At 41.2% G+C, this 27,116-nt stretch overlaps 1 protein-coding gene across 1 annotated transcript; it reads left to right on the forward strand.

The window, feature by feature from the left end:
* The first annotated feature begins 227 nt into the window (after nucleotides 1-227).
* Nucleotides 228-25,139, forward strand: slc2a1b (solute carrier family 2 member 1b). The gene is made up of 10 exons (XM_080773282.1): nucleotides 228-614; nucleotides 10,712-10,807; nucleotides 15,755-15,915; nucleotides 16,099-16,339; nucleotides 16,797-16,959; nucleotides 17,270-17,457; nucleotides 18,324-18,428; nucleotides 18,798-18,899; nucleotides 19,087-19,290; nucleotides 19,810-25,139. Exons 1-10 carry the CDS (start codon nucleotides 600-602, stop codon nucleotides 20,008-20,010), a joined length of 1,476 nt encoding a protein of 491 aa, XP_080629408.1. The 5' UTR covers nucleotides 228-599; the 3' UTR covers nucleotides 20,011-25,139.
* The last annotated feature ends 1,977 nt before the right edge of the window (nucleotides 25,140-27,116 follow it).

Below are 27,116 nucleotides of genomic sequence, written 5' to 3' on the forward strand. Positions count from 1 at the left end.
TGAACTGTTGGCTCTATTTCAAATTTATTTAGGCTACACTCAATGCGTCCTTATATATCCCAAACTGGTGGTCCTTTAAATAAATAAATAAAAAGTTTAAGAACCAGTGCCACTGTTGTATTTAAATGTTCTACTATAGTTTGTAGCAAGCAGGACCAGTGGGCGGGGCTAGGGGCGAGCCCCTACGATGCAAGATTGCGTCATTTGAGGGAATATAACTCCGGGTAGGCTGTATCAGCAGCGAGCAGTTTTCTGACAGGCAGATACTCGTACTTTTACGTAACTTAACATCCCTCTTACAACCTAGAGTTATATGTCTCACAACAGAGGACTGAAGCCTGAAGAGAAGCTATGTTTACAACAAACTGAGTTCAAGACCAGAACCACGGGAGGAAATACAACGACTACAGAACAAGCGACGCTCAACTGAAGTTCAACTGAAACTTCTTCTTCTTCTCCTTCTTCTTCTTCCAACTGGAAACTACAAAATGATTGTCTTCTGAGCGACGAAATCATCCTCTGCCGAACAACTCACAAGAGAAAACACAAGAACTAATTTATTTTACCAACAGAAAGAAAGAAAAGAAAAGCACACTGCCATGGATTCCGGGAAGGTAATGCACTGACATTTAATGATTTGATGGTAATTTAGTCACGTCTAAAGCTGCTGTTAAAACGCTGTCAAACGAGTTTGATTACACAGCATTACCTACCTGTCAACGAGTACAACGAGTTCAGTGAGTTCATAATATGAAGCCTAAATAAATGTGAAAATGTAGCTGTCGCACATGTGCACATGATGTGTGTATCGTCAGTTTGCTTTGTCATAGAACTGGACTGGAGGTCTTCGCTTTGTCATGTTGCCCGCGTCTTGTTAACGCTTGTTAAGGGGGGTGAGGGGCCGCACACACTGCAGGGGGTCCTGGGGCAATACATACCGATATGTGTGGAGGTCTGGAGGATGGCACACCAAATATTAGACGGAAGTTATGAGACTATTTTCCCATTGACAAATGACAGGACTCCTGTAATAGATTGGATTCATTACATTCTAATTACTATAAACTCATGTCAAAGCTGAGTTTAGTAATTAGAATGTAATAAAGCTATTAAACACTGTCTTATTTGGCATGTTTGGGAGTTTAAGGGATGATAAAGCTTTTGAAAATAATAATTCAAAGTCATTCAAAGTCTTAATGCCACTTACTGGGAGTTTTAGTCATTACCCAGCTATAGCAAAGATTCACCGTTCAAATTGAACAAAAAGATTGCCACAATACATTTCAACACTAAATGTGAATGGCATCAACTCTATGTGATCCTCAAATACATTTTATAGTTCATATTTAATATTAGTATAATTTAGAATAATTAGTGTAATATTCTGCAATACAAATATTCCAATATTATTATTAATAATAATAATTGTAATTGTTATTAATATAATTAATAATTATTGCTACTGTTATTTGTATTATATTAATATTAATAACAATACTAATAATTACGTATGACCAAAGTGATCAAAAGCCAGGGTATCAAACTCATTGTCTTTAACCTCTATTGTACATTTGTACATCTTTGACTAAAAAGTAAACAAGTCAATGACCTTTCACTCCTCTTGTCTGTTTCTGTCTCCGTCTCTCTGATGTAAGCCATGAAACACATCATAGTGACCTTGTCTGACCTGGTTGTCAAAACCACGTTTTCTTCTTTGTAGCTGTTTTTCGTCTTTCTATTCATCCCACTTGTTATGTTATTTTTGTGCAATGCCCTGGACTGATGCGCTATATGGTCTGGACATGATAGGAATCTTTGTCCCAGTTCCCACTCATCACTCCAGCACTGCAAATAGAGGAAACATAGGCTAGGGAATTGCACAGTATGTTAGAAACACCAAGTGGGGTCAGAGTTCATTCCTTTCTGCTCCCAGCATGCTCTGTCTGTGTGTGTGTGTGTGTGTGTGTGTGTGTGTGTGTGTTTTTTTTTGTTTTTGTTTATTCCTCATTTTTTGTGTGGTGCACATGGTGTACATACATGCGAGTATTAGTAAACAATCAAAGTCCACTCAGCACCTTGTGATTGGGATTTGCATATATCCGCATAGCGAGGTGATGCTTGGCCTTTTGCAAAACACGATGGTCATTGTTCAGGAAGAAAACGTGACTTGGTGTGTTGACATGGCAGATTCTATCCTGCCTGCCACAGTATGCAGGTGTGCGCTCTCTCTCTCTCTCTAGTCATACTACAATATCAGGTGTTTTTTGATGTGGCAAAAACCAAGATGCCTTTCAAACAAAGTGTGTTCAAATTCATTATGTGTAGCCAGAACGGCTCACTTACAAACGCAGCATTTTGGATTAACAGGTGCATTGATGATTAGTGCATTTCATGCTGTAATGAATGCCCCTATTGTTTAACCTGTAATGCCAGTCTGAAACCTTTTCAAGTACAAATGTGGTCTGTGTTGTCGTATATGTGACCAGATATAGATTAAGCAAGTTTTTTCTTCTCGGCAGCATCACTGATTGTTTTCAATGCAAGTTTTAAATCATTAATACTTCCACACAGTTATATTCTAATAACAATGTATAGTTACCTCAGGCTGTCGCAGTGTCGCTATTCACATCGCCTTTTCCATCAAGAAACAGTGATGATGTTGTCAGCTTTTGTGGCAGTCCTTGTTTTCCTGGATCAGTTATATAAGCCATCATTGGGGGTCAACCATACAGTTGACCTGATCTGCCATAAACGGAATCACCCCTTAACAGTTTGATACTTGACAGACCGGACAGTTCAGCATTATAACTAGAGCCCAGAGCCAACACACCACCTCTCGCCTGCCTTCATCCTGCTTTTAATACCTCCTGCCTGTCCTCACGACCCCCTGCCACCCCCTTGTGTGTAATCTCAGCCATTTCTTTATAATGAGGCCTAATGAGACCCACCTATACAAGATCACAGGGAGGCTTTAATCGAAATGGGCATAAGCCGAGAAGCTTGGGCCCGTAATAATTCTGTTTCCCTGAAATGAAATGGATGATTCTGTGTGAGCAACTGCATGGACGCACGCAGCAACCCTGGCTAATTGCTGTTCACGTGGATGTAAAGGCGTGTAAGCCCCTTGAAGCTGTGCAACGTGGGGGTTCTTGCGGACGTGCGCCGCTCTCCTGTTTTTGTTTTGGACTTACAGTTGAGGCCACCTATGCTTAATGATTAGAAGTGACATGGAGTGTTATATTTGTGTCAGAACGCTCAGACAGTTGATTCTAACCTGTGTGTGTGTGTGTGTGTGTGTGTGTGTGTGTGTGTGTGTGTGTGTGTGTGTGTGTGTGTGTGTGTGTGTGTGTGTGTGTGTGTGTGTGTGTGTGTGTGTGTGTGTGTGTGTGTGTGTGTCTATGTATACAAACTGAGAATATTGTTTGTACATTCTTTGCATGAGTGAAGGTGTGAGCAAGACTTGAGTCAACACTTTTTTATTGTAGATGATTAAGTGTGCTTCAATGGCCTCATAGCTGGGTAGACCTATATACACACACACACAATACAGTGAGTACCGATTAGAACATCACAAGAAAGCATTCGAAAGTTAGTTTGGTATACTGTACCTTTCCTTGTGTTAGGGTTAGGGAAGCTTCATAATTCATTATTAATCCTGACATGGTAAAACCCCCACCTACCTGGCTCCTTCAAGCAGGTTTAAACAAATGCCTCGCATTATTTATAGTTTCTGCTGGACCCAGGTCAGTTCCATTCTCACCTGCACAGGACAACTGCATAGAACGTGAGAGAGAATAGAGGGAATCTTAGGTTACCCGGCTCTATTGTAACCTGTGGCTGCAGCCTAGAAAAGATACGATTGTAGGGATGTGCAGCTTCCCACGTAGGCCATTGCTACAAGCCTGGCAGCCTGAGTGGAAATCAACTTGTTTGGCTTCTGCTTTGCACATGGCTCTTGTTAAACCGCTGTTACTTGGGGAATAAATTCTCTATATTTGATGATTGTGGGCAGGTCATGCAGCTATGATCATTGACTAAGGATAGGGTAGGTGCGTTGATAGTTCATGGCTGTGATCACTACTGTGGAACTGTAGAGGTGTGGCTGTGTTTGCAGAGGTTTCTGGTGTCACACATTAAACATTATGATTAAACGTTGCAGGAAATGCAGGTCCTCAAAAGAGAGGAACTGTCGTAATGTGGTTGTTACCAGTGTTTGGAAGAAGCTTTTTCATTTTTACTTGAGTAAAAGTAGAAAAGTATTGGCATGTAATTTTACATTATCCAAAAGTAAAATTACCCATTATGCTGAATGGCACATTTCATAATGATATAGTATATTAATGCATTTATTTATGCGTGAATCACTTTGATGTTACAACTGGTAAAGGTGGGGCTGATTTTAATTACTTAACACATTGTCTGCTTTTAATAGCCATCTGTTGTCTTAGATTGACGTATATATATATATATACGTTTTATATCGCTTTATATTGATCTGAAATGTCACCACTAAAAACAACTTTTAGCCCTGAGCCGGTTGCTAGGCAACACCTTGCTCACCCCTGCACGCACGGAACATCCTCGTGCATGCGTAGACTACTGCCATAATTAGGGTCTTCTCTGGCTCTTTTCTCGAAAACTACATCGCTGTCCGTTGTGCTGATAAGACATCCGAGGTTCGGATCTGATTTCAGATTTTTCATCGCATCGCGATTGAAATGAGAAAGATAGCTAGCGTGAGCTAATGCCAACATTAGCCTTTTCTTGAGGCCTTTTTTTGAGACGTGAGGCGTCTGCGAGCGGGAAAACGGAAGAACTTGAGTAGTAATCTCCCCAATTCCGGCCCTGCGGACGGAATTTACCACTTGTAACCACATGGCCACAAAGTCCAAGTGTTAATGTGCTGCTGCTGGGGTAACTTAATATACCGGTATACATTATCATATTACACAATTGATGCTCACTCAAAGTTAATGTATGTTTTGTAATTAGTAACAAAAGTTTGCCAAATATTTGTAGTGTAGTAAAAAGTATAATATTTGCCTCTGATATGGAGTAGAGTAAAATAGACCTATACAATGTCAAACAAGAATGACTCACAGATTCACATTGTGGTGTTCAGAGTATGCAGCCAATACGACTTCACTTTTGCCATTCAGACTATGTTTTTATGGGTAAGTCTCATCTAATTGGCTTAGATGCAGCCAATGAGGAAAAAGTGTCGACTACGGTTGCTAGTATAAAACTTTGAAATATTAATGAATGCTATGAAAGTGAATAGATTCTAATTTCTTTGTAATGTTGAATGTTTCCTCCGCATCATGCAAGAGGAAACATTCAACATTACACACACTTTGTCTTACCAACTTGCGGTCTGTGGGATCCGACTGACCTACCAGGCTACCACATTAAGAGAGTGGACTGTGATGACATAACAGGCTATTGTCATTGAAAGCACTTGAAAATATGATATCCAAAAACATGTGATTAATCTATCCCTTTATGATGGAGTTGTGTAACTTGTGTACTGTTCGCCTTCTCTCAGTTCTTCAGCATTCCTCTTTTAAGTCCTTTGTCCTGACAAACCTTTTTCCTCGTTCTTTTGAAGAACAGGATCGCTGTGGCCTGCCACCAGCTGAGTTCCAACGTCCCATAGTAAATTGTTGCTTCCTGGTAGGGCCTCTCAGAGTGTTGTTTACATGTGCTTTTGAAGCACGCACCGTTTATCTTACTGGGAGTTATAGGCAATAAGTGACTTGAGATGAGCGAGTGCGAGTGTGAATGTGTTTCCTCAAGCTCAGGCTGATCTCATATAGCAACGTCTGGTTAAGAGGTTTTACCACTGCTTAGTTTGAGTCTGGTACATCTGAAAAGTAAACAATTAAACATAGGCATAAACATTTAAGTTGTTATGGTCACTGCAAAGCTTAATCTAGATCTTGTAAAGTTCATTCAGCATTTTCTGGCTTATGTTAAGTTTTTAGCACAATAACAAAAATGCACAGGCCTAGTATAAACACTGAAATGCAATAGAATACACAAGCAGGTCTAAAATGCAGTGGCTGAAGCTTAAATCTATATTTGAATAAAATGACTTCCTATCGGTCCTGTTGTCAATGTTCACCATGGAGACTAAGTAAACTGTTGACTGCCACGTCACAACATTCTCAAGCATAGGGGAGACATTTCAATGGAGGATTTGTAGTGCTCCAAAATGAGAGAAACATTTTAAAAAATAGAAACATTTTTAAAATGTTTAATAAAGCATTACCAAATAGCGAAGATTATATTAGAGTTGATGTGGCCACAATGATTTTCAGCACTGCAAGACATATTTCTGAGGCGCTAATTGACAGGCTGCCTGTCAGAAGAAGAAGGTCTTTAACCGAAACGTTGTTCATATTGTAAGTGCAGTCGCAGATTGTGTGCGGGTCATTGTGTACTTTTTGTGCATTTTTTGAATACTTTGAGCCTTGCCTACGCACCCGTCTCTGAGCCGATCAGGTGTATCAGACTTTGATCCTACTTTCCTGCCAATCGACAGGTTTTTGAGATTTAATGTTTTGCATTTTTAAGCAAAAGCACCCGATACTCCGGCATTGATGCTTCACTGATTCATCCAAAGAACTGACGGGACTGCTGAAACGTTGAAACGGTGGCAGTTATTGTTGCCAGCCCTAATAATAAGACTGTAATAATACAGTCTCTGTATTATTAGTGTACTAACCGGCCCACATACAGTAGTCTAGATTTCCTGTGTTATTGTTGTCCTTTTCCTGTTACTGACAATGTTGAGCCTAGACTTGCTCAGTCTCTTGTGTACAAGATAAGTAGGCCTACATTGTTAAGAATCAGAACTCAACTTTATTTATTGTCACATCACACGATTACAGGCATAGACTATTTTTGGCTCCCCCAGTAGGGGGGGGCACAGATTTGTTAATCAGATTCAGTAAGCGAATCACATTAACATATCCCATTACCTTAAATATGGGATTGATCAGATGTATTGATGCACTGTACAATCAGCATGATGATGCCAGGCACTTCCAAATGCCTCACAAGGTAGCCTCGATCCCAGCCTTACTCATCTGTGAAGAGAAAAGCCTGATCACAACCTAAGGCAGAGAGCATAATTATAGCCAGAAGTGTCGGGCCGAAACATCCGTTAGATGTATTTCCCCGGATACGATATATTTTGAGCGATCACAACACCTTGAGCGGTATTTCCACCAAAATCCTGCTACTTCCGCCATATTCCAGCACTTCCGTTTATAAAATCTACAGCGTAGGTCTTGCCCAGCGTGCTCACAAGGAGTCATTTGTTAGTCAGATAAAACAGATCTGACATTTGACTTCAAATGTAAACACAGTGGAAGCTGTCATGAAAAAAAACTGGTTCAGTTTATCTTGGACCTAATACTAGTTTAACCTAGGCGTGAAAGAAAGGCACCAAAACTATATTTAAGTTTGAATTTCTTAGTTCATGGTGTGCCTTGATAACAACATTCACATGACAGCCATCTTGCCATTAAGTGAATGAAATGCTTCCACCCTGCTTTTTCAATGCAAAGTGCCAACATGGCCGCCATGGTCTATTGCAGTGATACTCAAACCAATTGTGTCATTGACAGAATATAAATTGCCAAGCCATAAAATAATGCACATTCGACTTGCCTTTTCATACATTATGTGGAAATAAATAAATAAAAGAGAAGTATCATTAATGTTGTCATTTTATCAACTGGAGCCTTGCCACTGTTGTATTGTGGCCCACAGGTTGAGCTACAGTATATAGCCTGGTCTATCTTTTCTCTGCCGTGAGCAACTTCTCGAAGTGCAATCTGACGGGGATTAATTGACTACTGCACTACTCGGTGTAAATTAAAGATATGAGTGGAACATGGTTAGGAATGGATTGGTATTCATTCAGTTATACTTGGGTGTTTGCGTGTGTGTACACATTGCAATAGGACAGAATAACTGGTTGAGAAATAACTTTTCTTTATGATAGTGGGAAAGAAATTACAGTGATAAGAATGTGTTAATGTCATTAATCAGTATTTTTATATTTTTAGAGTTGTTTATTTTTAATAGTTTAGCCTTACTGGTGATGCTATAGCTCTCTATCTTCCAGGCCTAGCAGTGTACATTGAGGGGTGAGGAGGCGTCCTCGTATATAGGCTAAAGGTATCCAATCCATCCATGAAGAATGTATCTGTAAAACACACTACCTCCCCAGTTCAACAACCTCCTGCAGCTGCTGGACTATTTCCATATTTAGGGAGTACTCGCAAAAGATTCTATCCGTCTGCCCTTAAAGAGCTCCAGGCACATTTTTTGGAACAGTAGTCACTTCTACAGCTTGTCCCAGAGTAGACATCAGGCTGTGTCACTTTAAGTGTACGTGTTTAAGAAGTAGGAGGGCACTCGATGACTACAGCTCCAGTGCTGTTTCTAATTGTTAGGAACAACTATGAAGATTGCGTGACATCACTTAGTTGTACACTTAAAGTGACTAGGGAGCATGGCTCCTTTAAGAGTGTGTGTGTGTGTGTGTGTGTGTGTGTGTGTGTGTGTGTGTGTGTGTGTGTGTGTGTGTGTGTGTGTAAATGCACAGTCATGGACCTGTTCACCCCCATACAGCCCCCCCCCCCCCGACATCACGAGATTTGCCATAGGTTCAGTGTAGATTCTAGGGCGGGTCTTTGAGTCACTCAGACGAGCCCATTTTTAGCTCTACTGTCTCCAGCAAACGTCACACTGTCTGTCTGAGCACGTTGGAGTGACTGCATCTAAACACGGAGGCCAGTTTTTCCAGCTTCCCTCCCACTTACAACACAGCCGTGCACAAAATCATTTTAGAATTCGCACCACCAATCTGTCCTGGCGGTGAACATTTTGTGTGTGCTGTGTGTGAGTGTATCTGTGTGTGTGCGCGCACGCGCGCGCATGTGGTGTGTACACACACACACACACACACACATACACACGTTTTTCACTTTTTGACAAACCTTTCAATAAGTTTCTAAGGAAAGTCCCTGTAACAAGACCTTCCAGTAACGGAAACACTAGAATTAGGCTAAATATTTATGAGTCAGGGTGACTATTGTATTGCAAACAACAGCATTGCTTGCAGCCCTCCTTGGGGATTGCAGATGATTGCATTACCTGGTGTCTCGTAAGATTTAGGGACTTATTCCATCTCTCTCTCTCTCTCTCTCTCTCTCTCTCTCTCTCTCTCTCTCTCTCTCTCTCTCTATTAAACCCCCACCAGAGAGCTCATTATGAATTGCCCTTGCAATTACATTAATTAATACAATTAATATACAATTAATCCAGTGTAGTTAGTTTAACTTTTAATGAATACAGCTACTACAGGACAGGTGCATTCAGAGTAATGCTGCAACATCACTTTTTTTAGTCTAACATATTATGATTGAGGAAGTAGCCTGCATGGTGTGGTGTGAGAAACGCCTACTAGCTAGTTACTGACATCAGAGCTGTAGTTCTGTTCGGAGAAGTTGTAGTGATATTGCACGTCGTCCACACAGTAGAAGGAAGTGGAGACAAACACGGTCAAAGTTAGTCATGTGGTCAACTCTGCTGCTGTTGGAACATCCCCAGGTTCTGCTTAAAGGAACTATTACATGTTTTTTGTAACTGCAGTTAGACAAGAAAGTGGCTAGAGGCTTAACCGCTCAACCACCCTAAAATGGACCTCAGTTACAACTTTTTCCCCACACTACACCGAATCTCTTCACCAAAATTAGCTGATCTACAAGCTATGCGTCCTATATCGGTAACAGATTTTCATTCCCTAATATCATTATGTACATCAGCTATTTTGGTTACCCCCAAAATAGGGATGCTGAGGTTCAAGTGGTTATTAAGCCCTCCACCCCCTGCTGAGTTGACTGGTGGATGTGTGTTATTGCACCACAGGCCACTGGCCCTGGTGTCACGTACGGAATAAAAAATTTGGACTGCGACATCATCGTGCAACAAGCATGGTGACTTGTCTTGAGATTGCTCTGTCTGTGAGACCCCAGCAATTCAGAAGTTGGGTCTCACATGCAATGCCCACTGCAAATGTGGGGATCCACTACAGACTGTGGAACACATGCTGACCAGCTGCCCCATACACCGGCCACCCAATGTGGGGATCCACTACAGACTGTGGAACACGTGCTGACCAGCTGCCCCATACACCGGCCACCCAATGGTGATCGTGGCTTAATTGACCCTGACAATGACACACTGGACTGGCTTGCTACAATGGATCTGAATGTCTAAGGACATACAACAGAAGAAGATTGCTCTCTTGAATGCTACATACATTCAATGGAGCTATAGATCACGACATGATTTATGCTTACCCAAAAACAAAAGAAGAAACGGATAAAGTTTGACTTCAGAGATACCAAAACATTTTGTTATGTTGTTTATCTCTGACAGTTGCTAAAGCTCAATACCTCTCCCATCTAGTGTCATGTCAGTGATTGAGCAGGATATTTACTGCTTTTTATCCCATTCTTCTTGGGTAAGCGCAGAGATCGTTGTTGCCCAGAAAATGCTCGCTATTGTCTAGCTATTCTCCAGCATGTTCTCCAAATGCTGGTTTGGATTCATAGATCTACTGTAGGTACTGAGTTGTGTGAGCAATAGGAAGTCCCTAACTTGTTGTTCCCTTCTTTGTCTCTCCTTGCAGCAAGTGACGGCCCAGCTGATGCTGACTGTGGGGACAGCTGTGATTGGTTCTCTCCAGTTTGGCTACAACACAGGTGTCATTAATGCCCCTCAAAAGGTGAGCAGAAAGTAAACGTCATATACTGTACGACTGTAGGTGGTTCATAGTACTGTAGCATAGAGGTCACGTTAGTCCCGTAATTGGCGGTTTTGACCAATATTTTTATGACAAAGACCGGGAAATATTAATCTCTCCAGGCATCCTGAACGGATGACAATAACACAGCAGTTCATTATAATATCACGCAAATCTTTCTCATTTTCTCTCTCTCTCTGTCTCTCCCCCACAAACACTCACGCTTTTATATCTATATCCTATTAATAATAACCTGTAGTGCTGTAAGTGTTGCATGCATGCGTGCTGCATTTACACACCTGCTTGTCATTAATGCATAACAAAATCAGATGTCCTATATATATATATATACTCACTGAGTGCTGTATACTGTATACCACCACATTGCTCCCAGTGCCAGAGGTTTGTGAGATAGGAGAGATGTGGGGGACTAATAATAACTGCTGTTATCGAGACCAAGGACGTTTCCACTAAAAGACTGTCAGTGTAAAGGACCATTCCAGGGACTTTGATGTCAGGGCTATGATGTTTAGGGAAATCAGCCCATGCAAAAGCAGTGTTGACCTCGCCAGCTTTGTTAGGAAAATGAGATGTGAAGTGATGACATGTGAAGTGATGCAGCTGCTCTGAGGAGGGGAAGTGCACCAAAGCATTATGGTCATTGTAGGAATTCAGCTATCCATTCAAACCCTAGTCAAACACACAAACGACATAATTTTTCTGGCCATAGGGTGAAAATTGTGCTACTGTTATCTACTACGAATACTATTAACATTGAGTGAGCAGTTTCGTCCAGCGGTATTAATAAAATGTGTTGTCATATTAATTTAATCTAAGCTGGAGGTGTGTGCACTAATCCTTCTCTCTGACACACCACACAAGTTCCCGTAACAAAGCCTCTGCTTCATAGGGCTTACTGTAGCCGAGGAGGCCAAAGCCCCCCAATGCCCCCCATGTGATACAGATTGATAACAGCTTAGGGAGCACGGGTGAAAGAGGTGGGGAGAAAATGCAGATTTACAGGTACACTCACAGTCAGGGTTAATGCTAATCTTGAAAATGCAGAAGTTTACTTGCACTCACACACTGGGTTAATGTGTGAATTTATACCAATAGTTTTCCTTCACAAAACATCCTAAACATCTATGTCATCTTTGTCTGTATGCCTAGTCCATGCTCAGTTCAGGTTACATCAATGCATTCATTTCTACAGAACTTTGGGAGCAAAGATTTAAAGTCTGCGTTACGCTTACGCTAGGTCTTTATCCTTTGTTAAGACATTTTACCCAATTATACATTTAGCCGATTCACCCCTCCTGCATGAGGAACTTATAACGGATGAATAGGTAGGCATTCCAGCTGGAGGACAACATTTTACAGGACATAACATCTGTGTCATTACCCATTAGACACAACAGCTGTTGGAGAGATCCAACCTGTGACTTACTTGCCCTTTGATGGTACAGCCACCACAACAACCTTGATTTCATAAAAATGACAACACTTTAGATTACCACTAGTACGTGATAAGAACTGGAGTGATGCTATGCTGCCTGTGACGCAGGCCATGCACTGTGTAGAGGTTTTTGATTAGATACTGTGCTTCAAGAGTCTGGCTCTGGCTTGCTGTACTGTCCTCCTGCCCTAGAAACTGCCTATAGGCCTATTCATAGTCTGGATTTTCGGTGGTGAGGTGACCACCGGAGCTGAAATATATACGTTATTTCAGCTCCGGTGGTCAACTCACCACTGGAGCGGTGGTCACCTCACCACCGAAAATTCAAACTATGAATAGGCCTTAAGTCTGCAATGCAAAATATACAGTATTAGAGGTTCCTCACAGTTCAGGCCGCTATGCAGCCCTCACACCTTAATATAATATATAGACGTATATACTGTATACATCTTAACAATAAAATTAATCATGCGTCAATTTACACTATTCAGTGAAGTTATACTTGTTTTACGAATGCTCTTGAGAAAACTATTAAATTAACACGTTATTCTGCATGGAAGACAATTGAAAGCTTATCAATTAAAGTGGCCGATTTATTTTTTCCTGGCAGAATTTTCTGTCTTACACTTCATAAGACTCTTAAGACTCACAATACGATTATATGGGATGGGTGTTCCTTCTTGCAGACTCAGTACAAACTGTGTACACTTTGGGCAGATTGACCATGCTTAGCCACCAGCTAGCTGTGCACAACTAGTAACACTTTTTCACCAAGGCCAAATGTAATGAATGGGCAGTTTGTTTCTCTGTGAGGGTAGAGCCAGCTGGTGGTTTGGGCTGCTCCGTCTATTCAAGCCTAGGGAGAGAACAACAAATTATTACGTAACTTCTCGAAAGCAGCTATATGCTTTAATTTGTTTCTCAGTGTTGTGAGATGAGATGCACTTTATTAATCTCCGAAGGGAAATTAAGACGTTGCAGCAGCATAATATGACACATAAATTAAACTAAAGCTACTGGATAAACAGAAAAACAACAGACACAGGTGGACAAAATCACACAAGACCAGTGCCAAACATAGGACATCATGCATTGGGCGAGACGGTTCTTATGCATTTGGTTCTTATGCATTTGCATTACAGAATCTCATGGCAGTTGGCATGAAAGAGAGTCTGTACCGCTCCGTATGCATCCTCGGGGGGGAAGGTGAGCCTTCGGCTGAAGGTGCTCCCCCTATGCTGCAGCATGCCATAGAAGGGGTGGGAGGGCCAGAATGGAGTTAAGTTTGGCCCTTATCCTCCTCTCCTCTCAGCGACTGACTGCAGCCCCTCCAATCTGAGGTCAACAACAGAGCTGGCCTTCTTAATGATCTTATTACTTATTAGTGTCCGACTTTATTCTTATTTATTTTCTAGAGTAACCCTAACATTTGCAGTGCTACTTGTCCCACCATTTTGGCAGCACGCACTTGAGGCCAATGTGAAATCGACCGGCTTCATTGGGAATCTTGTGCTTGCTTTTTGCTAAGAGATATAGTTGAATTGATATTAATTTATTCTTGCATTCAATTTCCCCATCGACTTGAATGGGAAAAAATGCGAAAACAAAAAAAAAGTATTTTTCTCTCAGAAACCGTAACGGCTCAAGTTACAACACCTGGAGGGGAGGTTCATAATAATTAATGTAATGAATAATTACATGAGTCGACCTCATGGTGGCGCTATAACAGCCCACTTTACACATCGCCCTATAACTCTTGTAAAAATTGTTTGGGTCATGACGCACCTCCCCCATATAGGGAGCCATTTTGAATTGTCTCCACCTACAGATTTTGTCCAAATCTCACACAAATCAGTACGCATTATCTTTGGACCTATCCGATTAAAACATCACAATTTTGATAGTCCGTATCGTTCGGCCGTAATTGGCTTCCAAAGTTAGTGGGAGGGGCCTATTTTACAAAAAGAATGCCACAACGAATTGTCCAATTCATCCCACATTTAAATCACAATTCCATTTGCATCCATAAGGGGCGCCGCAAATGTGAAAAACGTAACCGTTTGTTGAAAAGAAAAATGTTTAGGGGATAAATCTCCTCCGAATGACTTACACATGATCACAGGGGTGACTTGACATTGTAATTGGCTAGAAGAATTAGTGGGAGTGGCCTATATTGGCGATTGAGGCAACCACACTCTAGTTGAGTTTGTTGTTACAAAGTTAAGAACTGCAAGCCTTTATTCATGTACTGTATAACATACTAAAAACATATGGCAGCATTGTTCATTATCTTTGCTAGCCATACAGCACTGTAAATTGCACCATGGTACAAACTAGTGATCTTCAGAGGGGGTATATGGGCTCGTGATGTGTGTAAAACGATATGGTAACGTGAGGCTTGAGTTAAGGCCCATAGCCTCAGGAAAACCCTTGACATGCGATCGCCCTTTCCCTAGGCAAGCAGCAAGGGCATCAGTTTCACTGGCAGCATGGCCTCTGTAACACTTACTGTGTTATTTATTATGTTCTGTATTACCACATGATATGCATGTTATTTGTAGCTGCAATAAGATTTTTAAAACAGGGTTAGAAAGTGATTTATAATAGCAAGATAAAATGTAGCCATAAGGGAAAAACTGAATATTATAATAATAATAATAATAATAATAATAATGTATTATTATTTAAATAAAGAGTAAATCAAATCGTGTCCTATGAGTAGGATCAACCAGAGATATTTGGCAATGGGGATGGGGGATGGGTGGGTGTATCACATACTACTGTAAGAGGATGTGGATGGGCGTTGACCAGGGGTTGGACGTCTGAGCTGCTTCACTCAAAGGGTTACCGAGACCCAGACTGATGCGTGGGTGGTGGGCAGGTCAAAATCCTAAACAGCAACAGGGAAACTCACTGACACAAACACGTAAAACTGGTCACTCACAAGCTCCTCGGGGTGTATTTCAATTTGTCAACAGAGTCTGGAACTTGACACCAGGGTTTAATCTCTCTGGTTGTATCAGGATCAGGAAGTTACATTATACTAGGTATCACATACACCACTGCCCTCCACTGGTCAATCTAGGAAATTAACTAATGTATGAAACCATACAGAATTACAGAACTGGAAGGACAGGACAATGTCAAAGTTTATTTGAGATGAGTGTGGACACACAGAGATTCAAGATAGCATCTGCCCAGGTGCTGAACAGAATGTAGAAAATCCCCAGTTCACACACTTCCTGTAGCAAAACACAGAAAAAAAACAGAAATTTAGTTGGAAGTTTTTGATATTCAGAAGTATTGTTTTTTTTAGAGGTTTCTCTACTACCATGCTATTGTCAGAGGATACAAGAATCTTTATAACTTGACAACTTGGTAACATGACAATGTAATTTATAACACATTCGCGGCACAAGCAGCCTCCTCTAATCTTTGATATGCCACCGCTTCCCTTCTCTGTCCATCTACAGATCATTGAGATGTTCATCAATGAGACTTGGTACGAGCGCTACCAGGAGCCTATCACCAAGACCTCCCTCACATCCATCTGGTCCCTCGCTGTTGCCATTTTCTCTGTCGGAGGCATCTTTGGCTCCTTCTCTGTGGGGCTCTTTGTCAACCGCTTTGGAAGGTAAAGGGGTGAATAATATACACTGTTATACACTGCGTTGTGTACATTGTGTGACACCTTGGTGTAATGCCAGGGTATCAATGGCTATTTATCTTTTAGTTTTTGCAGCACTTATCTACCACAACAATTATTTTTTCTCATTGAGAACATCTAACCTTGTGTATTGTTCTGTATTCCCTACAGGAGGAACTCAATGCTGATGGCAAACGTTCTAGCTTTCATCTCCGCAGCTCTCATGGGCTGTTCCAAGGTGGCGAGCTCCTGGGAGACGCTGATTGCTGGCCGATTTGTAATTGGGCTCTACTCGGGTCTGTCTACTGGCTTTGTGCCCATGTACGTTGGTGAGGTTGCTCCCACTAACCTCAGAGGGGCCCTGGGAACTCTCCACCAGCTGGGCATCGTCGTAGGCATCCTGATGGCACAGGTGTGTAGCTGAAAACATGAAGGGAATTATCATCAAAGTTATGTTCAGTTGCTTGACTTTATTACAATATTACAGCTCCCAGAGCATCACTATAAGCATGCAAATGAGATGAAAGGGTCACTTTTATTATCCAGACTTACTGTACTGTATGTCAAAAGCGAATTGTTTCTCGTGTGTGGTGTATATGGGGGCGGTGGTGGCTATGGGGTGGTGTCGCTGGATGGTAACCGCAAGGTTGCCAGTTCGAACCCAGGCTCCCAGAGAGTTAGTGTCGAAGTGTCCTTGAGCAAGACACTGAACCCCGAATTGCTCCTGATGTGCTGGTTGGTGCCTTGTATGGTTTCCGCCACCATCGGTGTGTGAATGTAATGCTCACCCAATCTATGTAAAGCGCCTTGGATAAAGGCGCTATATAAATGCACCATTGACCAGTTTATGTGGGTGTTGGTGATTCCAGGTGTTTGGCATGGAGGCTCTCATGGGCAACCCTACCATGTGGCCTTACCTACTGGGCTTCACGGTCCTCCCTGCCGTTGCTCAGTGCATCCTGCTGCCCTTCTGTCCTGAGAGCCCCCGCTACCTGCTCATCAACAAGAACGAGGAGAGCAAGGCCAAGACAGGTGAAATCATCAGTTATAAATTCCAACTTCTTCAGGGTTGGTTTACCTCTAAAGGCTATGAATGTAACCATTTTGTTACATTTATACACTCTTTGAGTTACAAATGGTTAATCAAATCACACACACTGTACACGCCAAAATCATTCATATACACAACAAACGGCAGTCCCGTGTTTTAGTTGGTTTACATTGTACGTATAACGTATAGCGACACGCTGTAAAGCTGGCTTACCAGCCAAGGTGAGCTACGGCCGCTGAGCTATGGCCCAGGCCCAGTGTATCATTTTTGACCCCTGCCTGCTCCTTCCAGTGCTGAAGAAGTTGCGCGGGACCACGGACGTGAGTGCCGACATGCAGGAGATGAAGGAGGAGAGCAGGCAGATGATGAGGGAGAAGACGGTGACCATTTTAGAGCTGTTCCGCTCGCCCCTCTACCGCCAGCCCATCTTCATCGCCATCGTCCTGCAGCTCTCCCAGCAGCTGTCCGGCATCAACGCTGTGAGTTCAAACCTTCTAAAACATCTTCTAAAACAGTTTTCTATGTGGTGGTGCTCAACCTTTTTCATGTCAAGGACCCTCAGAATGATCTGTATTTGGTCACGGACCCCCATCTGAAAATGTGTTTTTCCAGGGACCCCCCCAGAAGCAAAGATTTGAGTTAAAAACTCTCTGAAAGAATATATATTCCAAGATTTGCGCCACATTTTCACGATTTTTCAAAAATAGCAGATCTACAAGCTCACATCATATGAGCTTGTAGATCTGCACATTTTTTAATAGCTAAAGTATAATATAATGCTTAAAGCACCAAAAGGGGTTCCCATCCAGAATGGGTCAACACTGCAGAGAGAGAGAGGGTTCATATGAACACTCCAGACTTCAACCAGTGGTCCCGGGGACCACCAGTGGCCCTTGAGGGGGTTCTTCCAGGTGATCTCCAGCTAAATTATGGGAGAGTTGGCAACCAAATGGACCTTTATACAGTAGATCAGAATAATTGTTGTGGTACTGTAGATATTGTGCTGCAAAAAAGAAAAAAATTGCTATCAAAAAAGAAGGGGATAAAATGGTGGTCCGTGGCTCAAATGCAGAATAAATAATGCGACTTGACATGAAAAAGGTTGAAAACCACTTGTGTAGAGGTTCGGTCCCTACTGGCCCTCAGCCATGTGTTGTGGTATGTTTTCATGTAGTATTTATTTTAGTTGTTATATATTATAAATAAACAAAAAAAGACACCCTACCCTATTTCATGTTCTGTTATGAAGGCTAAGGAACGTCTTCAAAGACAGGTTACCTATTGCTCACACGCATGATTCTACATTTAAATCTTATGTACTTTATTTACTTCACTAATATTTTAGGTGTTCTACTACTCCACCCGCATCTTTGCGAAAGCAGGAGTTGCTCAGCCTGTTTATGCCACCATTGGAGCCGGTGTGGTCAACACGGCTTTCACTGTGGTTTCGGTGAGTACAGACTTAAGAATATATTTTTTTACGTATTTCTTTTTATGCTTCACAATATACTGTATATTTTATACTTATTATCAACAATTCGTAAAATTAGAAAAAGATAGCTAGCTCTCGGCGCATTGTGAGCTTGTAGAGCTGCTATTTCCGCTACTTTTGAATAGTTTTGACATATTTTGAAACGTTTTACCTACATGACATGCTGAAAATAGGGATAACGTTTTTTGTGAATAATTTTATATATATATATTTTAAATATATAATCAACTGTTGCACCCCTAGCCCTGATGAACATTCCTGTTAAAGAGCATTGTTATATAGTCATACAGTATGTGTAACTTCTGACCCGTATTGTTTCGTCCTCAGTTGTTCGTGGTGGAGCGTGCAGGTCGTAGATCCTTACACTTGCTAGGGTTAATGGGAATGGCTTTCTCTGCCGTTCTGATGACCATCGCTCTCGCTCTGCTGGTATGTTTCTCATCACAAAAAGATGAACACCGTCGCACGCACGTACACACACACACACACACACACACAATATCTTCTAGCAAATGCAGTAAAGATGCCTAACCACAGTTTATTCATACCGGTTAGCAGGTTAGTAATGGTTTCTTCCAGATTAAATAATGGAGGATATAAACACTGTGTGTTTCAGGAAAAGCTGCCATGGATGTCATATGTTAGCATCGTGGCCATATTTGGCTTTGTGGCGTTCTTTGAGATCGGACCGGGGCCCATTCCCTGGTTCATCGTAGCAGAGCTGTTCTCCCAGGGGCCGAGGCCCTCAGCCTTTGCTGTGGCAGGTTTCTCCAACTGGACCGCCAACTTCATCGTGGGCATGGGTTTCCAGTATATAGAGGTGAGTGCTGACTGGGTGAACGTTTTTTACGAGTTTTCCAATCGTGGTACCAGATGAGATGACAAGGCCTTGTCTCTCATGGATAATAATTATAATCTGCTCTAGAATGTGCTCTCATGTATACAGTAGATGTTGGTGATATGTATCTCTAAACAAGCAGCAAAAAATATTTTCAGTTTTTTGTTGAACGGTTTAGTTTACATTTCATTATCCAAGTGCCTAAACTGTCCTCATGCAGTAAATCCCACCTGTCTGGTTTTCTGTGTCTGGGATACACTGTGCAGTGTGCACGTGAAATTTAAGTAGCCTGGAAACCAGATGAATCTGCCAGTTTAAAAAAAAAGCCCACATCTATGCAGTGATATTAGTCTGGCCATGCCAGGCTAACATTTAAGATCAATGTTATACGCAATATACAGTATAACAATGATGAAATGGTATCGGTATACCTTATACCGAAACTGTTTTATGGGGATTATGCTTAATGCCATCTCTCTTTGTCTCTGTCTATTTTTACAGGAGGTGACAGGCCCATATGTGTTTGTCATTTTCACCATATTCCTGCTCGGGTTCTTCGTCTTCACCTTCTTCAAAGTTCCAGAGACCAAGGGACGAACATTCGATGAGATCTCCAATGCATTCCGACGGTCGGCTGGCTCAGACGCAGAGAAGCACTCGCCGGAAGAGCTCAACAGCCTGGGAGCAGACTCCCAACTCTGAGTTTGAATTATTTTATTTTATTTTTATTGTTCTGCCTCCAATCTGCACTTCCCAACTTTTTAACACCCCCAGCCCACGGGGCACAGTGGGGCAGTCGGTAACGCTGTCGCCTCACAGCTACAAGGTCCTGGGTTTGATTCCTGCTGTGGACGCTGTGGGCGCTGGGGGCGTGTTTTCTCCTCCGCGTCATCAGTGCCCATACCCTAGGTAGGGTTGCCAAAAGGCTCTTTCTGTGTGGAGTTTGCATGTTCTCCCTGTGTCCCCTAGGGTAGGTACCCTCACAAAAAACATGCAGTAATCCTGGTCTCTATACTGCCTCCCCCTGGCCAGCTGGGGCACCTGATGGAGGGGGAAGGAACTGGTTGGAATAACGTTTTCAGTTCAGTTGAGTTTTATTTCCAGAATTTGGACATACTGTACATGCAATCATTTAAGCGTCACTGTTCGACAGGCTTGTCCAAATGTCCTGGAAAAGGGCTAGGGAGAAGCACTAGGCTTGTCAGGCCCTACCCCTGTGGTCTTATTTCCTTTCGATGCAAACATAATGTTGGCTTATTCCAAACAGTAAACTTCTGTTTACCTTCATAGTTCATACATACAGTACATACTTGCATACATACATATATTCCACATATATATATACCGGTACTGTATAATACCAGTAAGACGCCCTGAGGGCGAGAAGCGACCTCGCCCTTTTATAATGTAATATATAGTACAATAAAATGTATACCACAATAATGTACATTTATAATAATAATGTCATAGTATAATATCATAATAATATACACACAATAGTGTAGATGTAGAGTAGAAATCAGTACATTCCTTTCCTTGTGTTCCTTCCACGCGCTACGTCCAACTGGGGAAACTCCCCCCTGTCAGGTGAAAAGAAGCGGCTTGGACTCCATGCATTGAAGGAAACATGAGGTCAGTCCGTTGCTCTCCCCAGGTTGGCGAGGAGTGTAGCGCCCAGGATTACACTAGATATTAGACACTGGGTGAAAAAAAAATGTGATGGCAAAAATCATGGGATATTTTTTTATTATTTAACACCCCCATGGCTTGCTGAATTGCTGTAAATTATGTTTCCAGTTCCACACTGTCAACACACGTATGGCAACGTTACCAAGCAAAGAACAAATGACAAGTTATTTCACCCGATTCCCTAACACAGCGTTTCCCCACTCACGTCACAATGTCGCCAATCTACGATGACACAAACTTGGTGCACGAGACTGGACACGAGGACCTGTGACAGAATGCTTTCAAATTTTCAAAAGAAGGAAGAAGGGGCTGTTTACTTCAATCAACCAGCTGTTTTAATTTAAATTTGGAGTAATCACTGTTACTTTGTACTGTTCTTCTTTTCTCTGTTGCCTGTTACTGTTAGTGTCATGTTTAAAGCCCTCAAGGCAGGCATGAATTTCACAAAGCAAATTCAATTAATTGTATTTAATTGTTTTGTTTGTCTAGTCTTGTCCTGTGTGTTTATTATTTTACTGCTGTAGCGCTGTAGACTTGCTGTAAAGCTTGGCTATGAAATGTTCCTCATTTCTCTCCAGCAGAGGGGGCAGTTGGCCCACTGAAGAGAAATTGCTGTTACTCTTGAAAGAGTCAGTTACTGTACATGTACATGAGCTGTAAGATGATGGTATATTGTGATGTGGTGCAGGGAGGATCTGTTATTTATAGATACTCAAAGCACTGCATGTCATGTACATATTTATATATATACAGTATATATTTTTTTTACTTCCTTAGTCCTTTCACAAAAGATTTTAAGCCTTTTTTTTAATCATAGAGAATGTTTTCTTAATCAAAATCACATCGCAAAGAGTAGGGTTTTTTAACCCATTTAGGATGGGGGGGGTTTTACCCTTCAAGATGGGAACCCAATTTTGGGTTCTTGTTGCTGTTGTTATGTACAGTATATAACTAACTGTACATAACATTTTGTAATTTTGTAAAAAAATAAATTTGATTTAGAAGGTGTTTTTTAGAACACCTCAGTCCTAAATGGGTTAATCTATTCTTAAACAAGAATACAGAACAGTTTGAGGGTGGCCATAGAACATACTGTACAGTAATTGTTGTCTTCAGCATGCCTTTTTATTCCCAGAGTAATCTAGTAAGAGAGTGGTGACACTAGCTTTGACTCGGAAATGCGGAAGTGCTCGTTCTATCTCAATGGGATAGTTCCAGCCATATAAAGCAATGTTTGGAACTATAGCCCATACTAGGCACCCGCTTTGCGGCGAGATCAAAGCGTGTCGCTACTCTCCTACTCTACACTCTGTTTATTCCATTCCCTTTTCAGCAACATGCTATATAAATTTTAGATGGCAATCGAACCATGGGACTGAGATTAGTATCTCCTTCAGCACAAGCTCTCAGAGCTCTGAACCGGGCTGTCAAGTCAATCATTTATCCTCTTACTGTCGTACGAGATATAACCATGCACTCAGTCAGAAGGAGCAAGCCAATCTGACTGCAGGCTTATGTAAATACAAAAAAGTCTGATTTATGATATTAGTGTTTTTAGGGTTAGGATTTTTGTGTTCATTTATCTTTCTTTTGTCCCCCACATTTTTGTATGTTGGAGCTAAATGTTCCTGTGTAGACATATCTCCCTGTGGCCTTGATGTGCTGGAGTCAGTTTCAGGTACGGTTTTTGCCATGGCATATAGGCTGACTTTCAATAGTGGATCTTCACTGAAATGGATTTAGTTTTTCCGCTTCTCTGAGTTGAGACTACATTTGTAGAGGCCAGAGCCTGGTGAATTGGCCTGAAGCCCTTCCTGTTCTTTTCCCACAAATGGAAAACAGCTCTTTACACTTCTGTGCCTTCAGCCTTGAATTGAAACGGAAAGCATTGTTTCTCAAGCAGGGACCAAAATCAACGTGGGTTTCAGGCAGCATTTTTAAATGGTCTTCATTATCAATATTATTTATGTTTTACCCATCGGGGTTAAGGCGAGACTTGTCGACACTTTTTGGAGCAAGGTTTGTTTTGTTGTCACTCAGTTATGCAAATTTGAGTAGCTCACTGTTTGGGTAGCAAATGATGTCACTAATTGATGAAACTTGTATATTTGCTAGTGATCTGTCTTTAGATACTTAGTTACTGTCTTACTGCTGTGTCACCAAGAATGTTTCTTTTCTCAAAATATTACTGTTTGAGGAAAGTTTTTGCAGCACTTTATCATCAACAATTATTTTCTCACTGACAAAAACAACAATCTTGAGCATGTTTGAGAACCTTTTACAAAGTGTATGGGAACAGTTACGGAGTAGAGACTGAAGTACTGCGAAAGGATTACTTGATGTTAACAGTTTTTTGAAGTAGATAATGTGATTTGTTGTGCCTTTAAGTATATACATACCATACCGGTAGGCCAGTCCTAAGTGAATTTGGTAACACATGCCATTGTAGAAGTCTCACTTTTTCTTGCATGCTTGCTGAGATAATGCCATAGTTCTGTTCCACGTTTGAGGGGATGAAAATCTATTTTCCAAGGCGACAGTGGATACATGTGATGGTGGCTAGTTGGTAGAGTGACCGGACAGGTTTAATTTCCAAGTGGCTTTCAAACTTTGCGCCCAAAGCACACCAATGGTCAAGTCAAAATCTCAAGCCACATCTGAATTCATAGTAGAAATTGCAAATGCATAAGCTCACAACATGCAATGTGAGCTTGTATATAGATCGGCTAATCGCCATTTTTGAAAAATGTATCTCTTTTTTTAAATTCAAATAATTCATAACGTTTTGTATAGTTGTATATAATGTGTGCCGTAATAATGTGTAGTCACAAAATCCCAAGGCACACACACACTTGTTGACACACACACACACACACACACACACTACTAATGTATACTAACTGAGTGTATTTCTGGAGAGATGTGCAGGCAGAACTGAAGATGGGTAGATCCATCAAGCATGAAGGGGCTTCCACAATGGTGTGCCATCGTTAACAAGGACATTGATCCATGCCAAACGCACTAATACACATTTTGTTGTCAATCATTCTATGGTGAGTTGTTACCCTTTGCATATCCTTGCTATTGTGCAGAAACCTTGTATTTTTATATTTCATTAATGTTTTTTTTTTTAAATGAATGAATGCCCTATTTTATACTTCATTGTATGATAGTGGCATCCAAAAGTATTGGAAATAGCTCACAAACTGTGTGCTTGTACATCTGCTATCTTTGCAATTTTTGAAAAGAGATGTTATGATGATAATTATCTCCTATAATGACTTGCCCAAAATCCAATGCTAGGTCTGTCTGTGAGTTTTATGAATATTTATCCAATGAAAAGTATTAGCAAGTGCTTGTAAATAATACATCCATTGGATCCATTGGTACACAGGTTATTATTATTATTATTTATTTTTTCAACATCCAGAAGATTAACGGTTTTGTACAAGGTTTCCGCCCAACAGCGAGGGTATACAGTATTATGTATACTCCTCACTTGTTTAGGAAAGCAGGATAACATCCATCTTGTGCAACATTGAGTACCAGGATGGTGGAGTACTTATACCTTCTAGAAAGATCACTGTAAAGGCACCAATGATTGTCATATCATACAAGGAAAGATGCAATTACACTGGAGACTAATCTACTGCTATATACATACATTACAATGTATACAGTATAAATAGTTACGTTTGGGCATTTGATTTTAAACTCATAGCATAGCTGCATGACAAAGCAGTATGAGACCTTTGAAATCTGTTCATTACTGTTCAGATTGATGGTCTAAAAGGGCCAAATAATAGTCCTCACACACAAAATAGTTTTAAATTAGTTTTATTAAAATAATAAAGTTTTATAGATAAAACATTAATACAAATGTTGTGTATCTCTCTACACACAGTATGTCTGAGAGAGAACTAACACCATCCTAATTCATATTTTGCATAAACCAGGCAGGATGTATGTGTGTAAAAGGTTTGTATTAAACGCTATACACCCGCTTTGAATGTTAAACAGTATCTGTGTGTTTGTAACTTTGTATATGGTGTATGTCCATCAGAGAAATGTAAACTGTGCCTGATAACTGTGTCCCAATGGCTCTGTAAGACGTGTGTGATTGGATTTTGAATAAAACAAGACATGCTTATGGAAAGTATCATTATTATTATTATTATTATTATTATTATTATTATTATTACTAGATCTGTGCCCATTGGGCACTGGACTACTTGGAACAATGCAAATTGAGAGGAGGGTAACATTAAATGGGCTGCTATTGGGAATTAAACCATAATTAGTATCATTTGTAACAACATTCTACTTAATGTCAATATGATGTCTAATCGTCACTGATGGAAAAGAAAGAAAAAACACAAATAAAACATCTTTCTTGTCGAGTAATTGCAGCTAGTTTTCAGCTAGTGATCTAGTATGCCAGCGCAGTTTCACATTGATGAGCCCTATACAACTGAGACTAGGAAAGAAAGGTCTGTTTGCATACATGCATAAATGTACTGTACTTAAGCAATGTACATTCTCTGCACAGGACATATAGGGGAATTCTCTCATGCTTTATTCATAGTCACAGTAAGTCAATGTTAAGATTCCTCCAGCACACTGCTGTGATGAGATGAGTTTGCTGCATAATGATTCTAACATGTGTGACCCGATACCCTGCAGTTAACTACAGATAATTCATGTAGGAAAAATCCACACAGGAAAATCCACACATGGATCTTCTTTCCTTGCAGATGCATGGGAGTTTGTTTTGGCTGTGAAGAGAGGGTTATACATTTACCCAACACAACTTCAATATTGTCACAGTCACAGACTTCTACAGAGTCTACTGTCTAGGTCTTGTATTTCTATGCATTGTTACCTGTTCTTTAGTGTGTATGGTTCTATGTTCTTTCCCAGCTGTATCTAAATAGTGCATTTTATCTAAGGTTCTTTACAGAGATTGTGCATTACATTCACCCATTCACACACCAATGCCGGAGGAAACCATGCAAGGAACCAACCAGCACATCAGGAGCAATCAGGGCTTGCTCAAGGACACTTCGACATTAATCTCTCAAGAACAGATTCTGTGCTGTGCTACCCAGTGTCCAAGGGTAACGCACCATAAGTCAGAGCGCGGTGGTCAAATATCAGTGATGACATTCACAATTTCTATAGCTTAAAATGTTCAAAGGCTTTCCAAATATTGTACAATTTGTATTTAGATCATCGTTACATTAATTAGCTAACATGCCAGTGCCACTGGTGCATCTACAATCTCCCTGTCTGTCTGTGTGTGTGTGTGTGTGTGTGTGTGTGTGTGTGTGTGTGTGTGTGTGTGTGTGTGTGTGTTTGTGTGTGATTGGGTGACTGGAGACAAGGGTGTGGCTCCTCACCAGCTGCATCGCTTCAGCAATCTGGTGGCGTCTATATAAGCCCTGCTCTGCACACACACCTGCTTGATGCCCTGGACCTGGTGAATCAACTATTTTCGAATAGCTGATCTGATGATGTATAATATAGGGTTGAAGTGGTTGATTATTTATGATACTGTATTAACCAGTATTGCTTGGGACCCCTGGAACCCCTCAAGGACCCCTGGGGGTCCCCAGACCCCAAATTGTGAACCAGGTGGGCACAGAAGGCCACCTTTATGTTGTTGACTTTCTGCACTGTGCTCTGCGCTCCTGACCCACGTGACCCACTGCTGTCCTGCTTTCTCAGCAAACCTCCAATACCGTTGAGAGCTAAAGGACATTATTGTTCTAAAGCCTTTAATAAAGTCACTTATTGCCCTGCTCCCCTGATTCAACTAAAGTCAACCATAACCTGTAATAGCATTAGTATTTTTTCTCTTGACAAAATAAACTATTACAACAGAAGAAGCTTCCAAGGCACACATGGTGTCATGGTCTGGCGCCCTACGACCATGTCTCCATGTCAACCACTCCCACATTACATTCCAACTCTCAGTCCTTGCCACACACCTGCTCATACTCCCTCATTATCCCCACAGTGCCATGCCCCTTTCACACCTGAGGACACTTCTCCAATCATCCTGCTCCCCATAAGACTGGACTCATTCCACACAAACATTGCCAGTACATACACTCTGT

This window comes from Protomyctophum bolini, assembly GCF_963924005.1.
Source record: "Protomyctophum bolini genome assembly, chromosome: 2".
Classification (NCBI taxonomy): Eukaryota; Metazoa; Chordata; class Actinopteri; order Myctophiformes; family Myctophidae; genus Protomyctophum; species Protomyctophum bolini.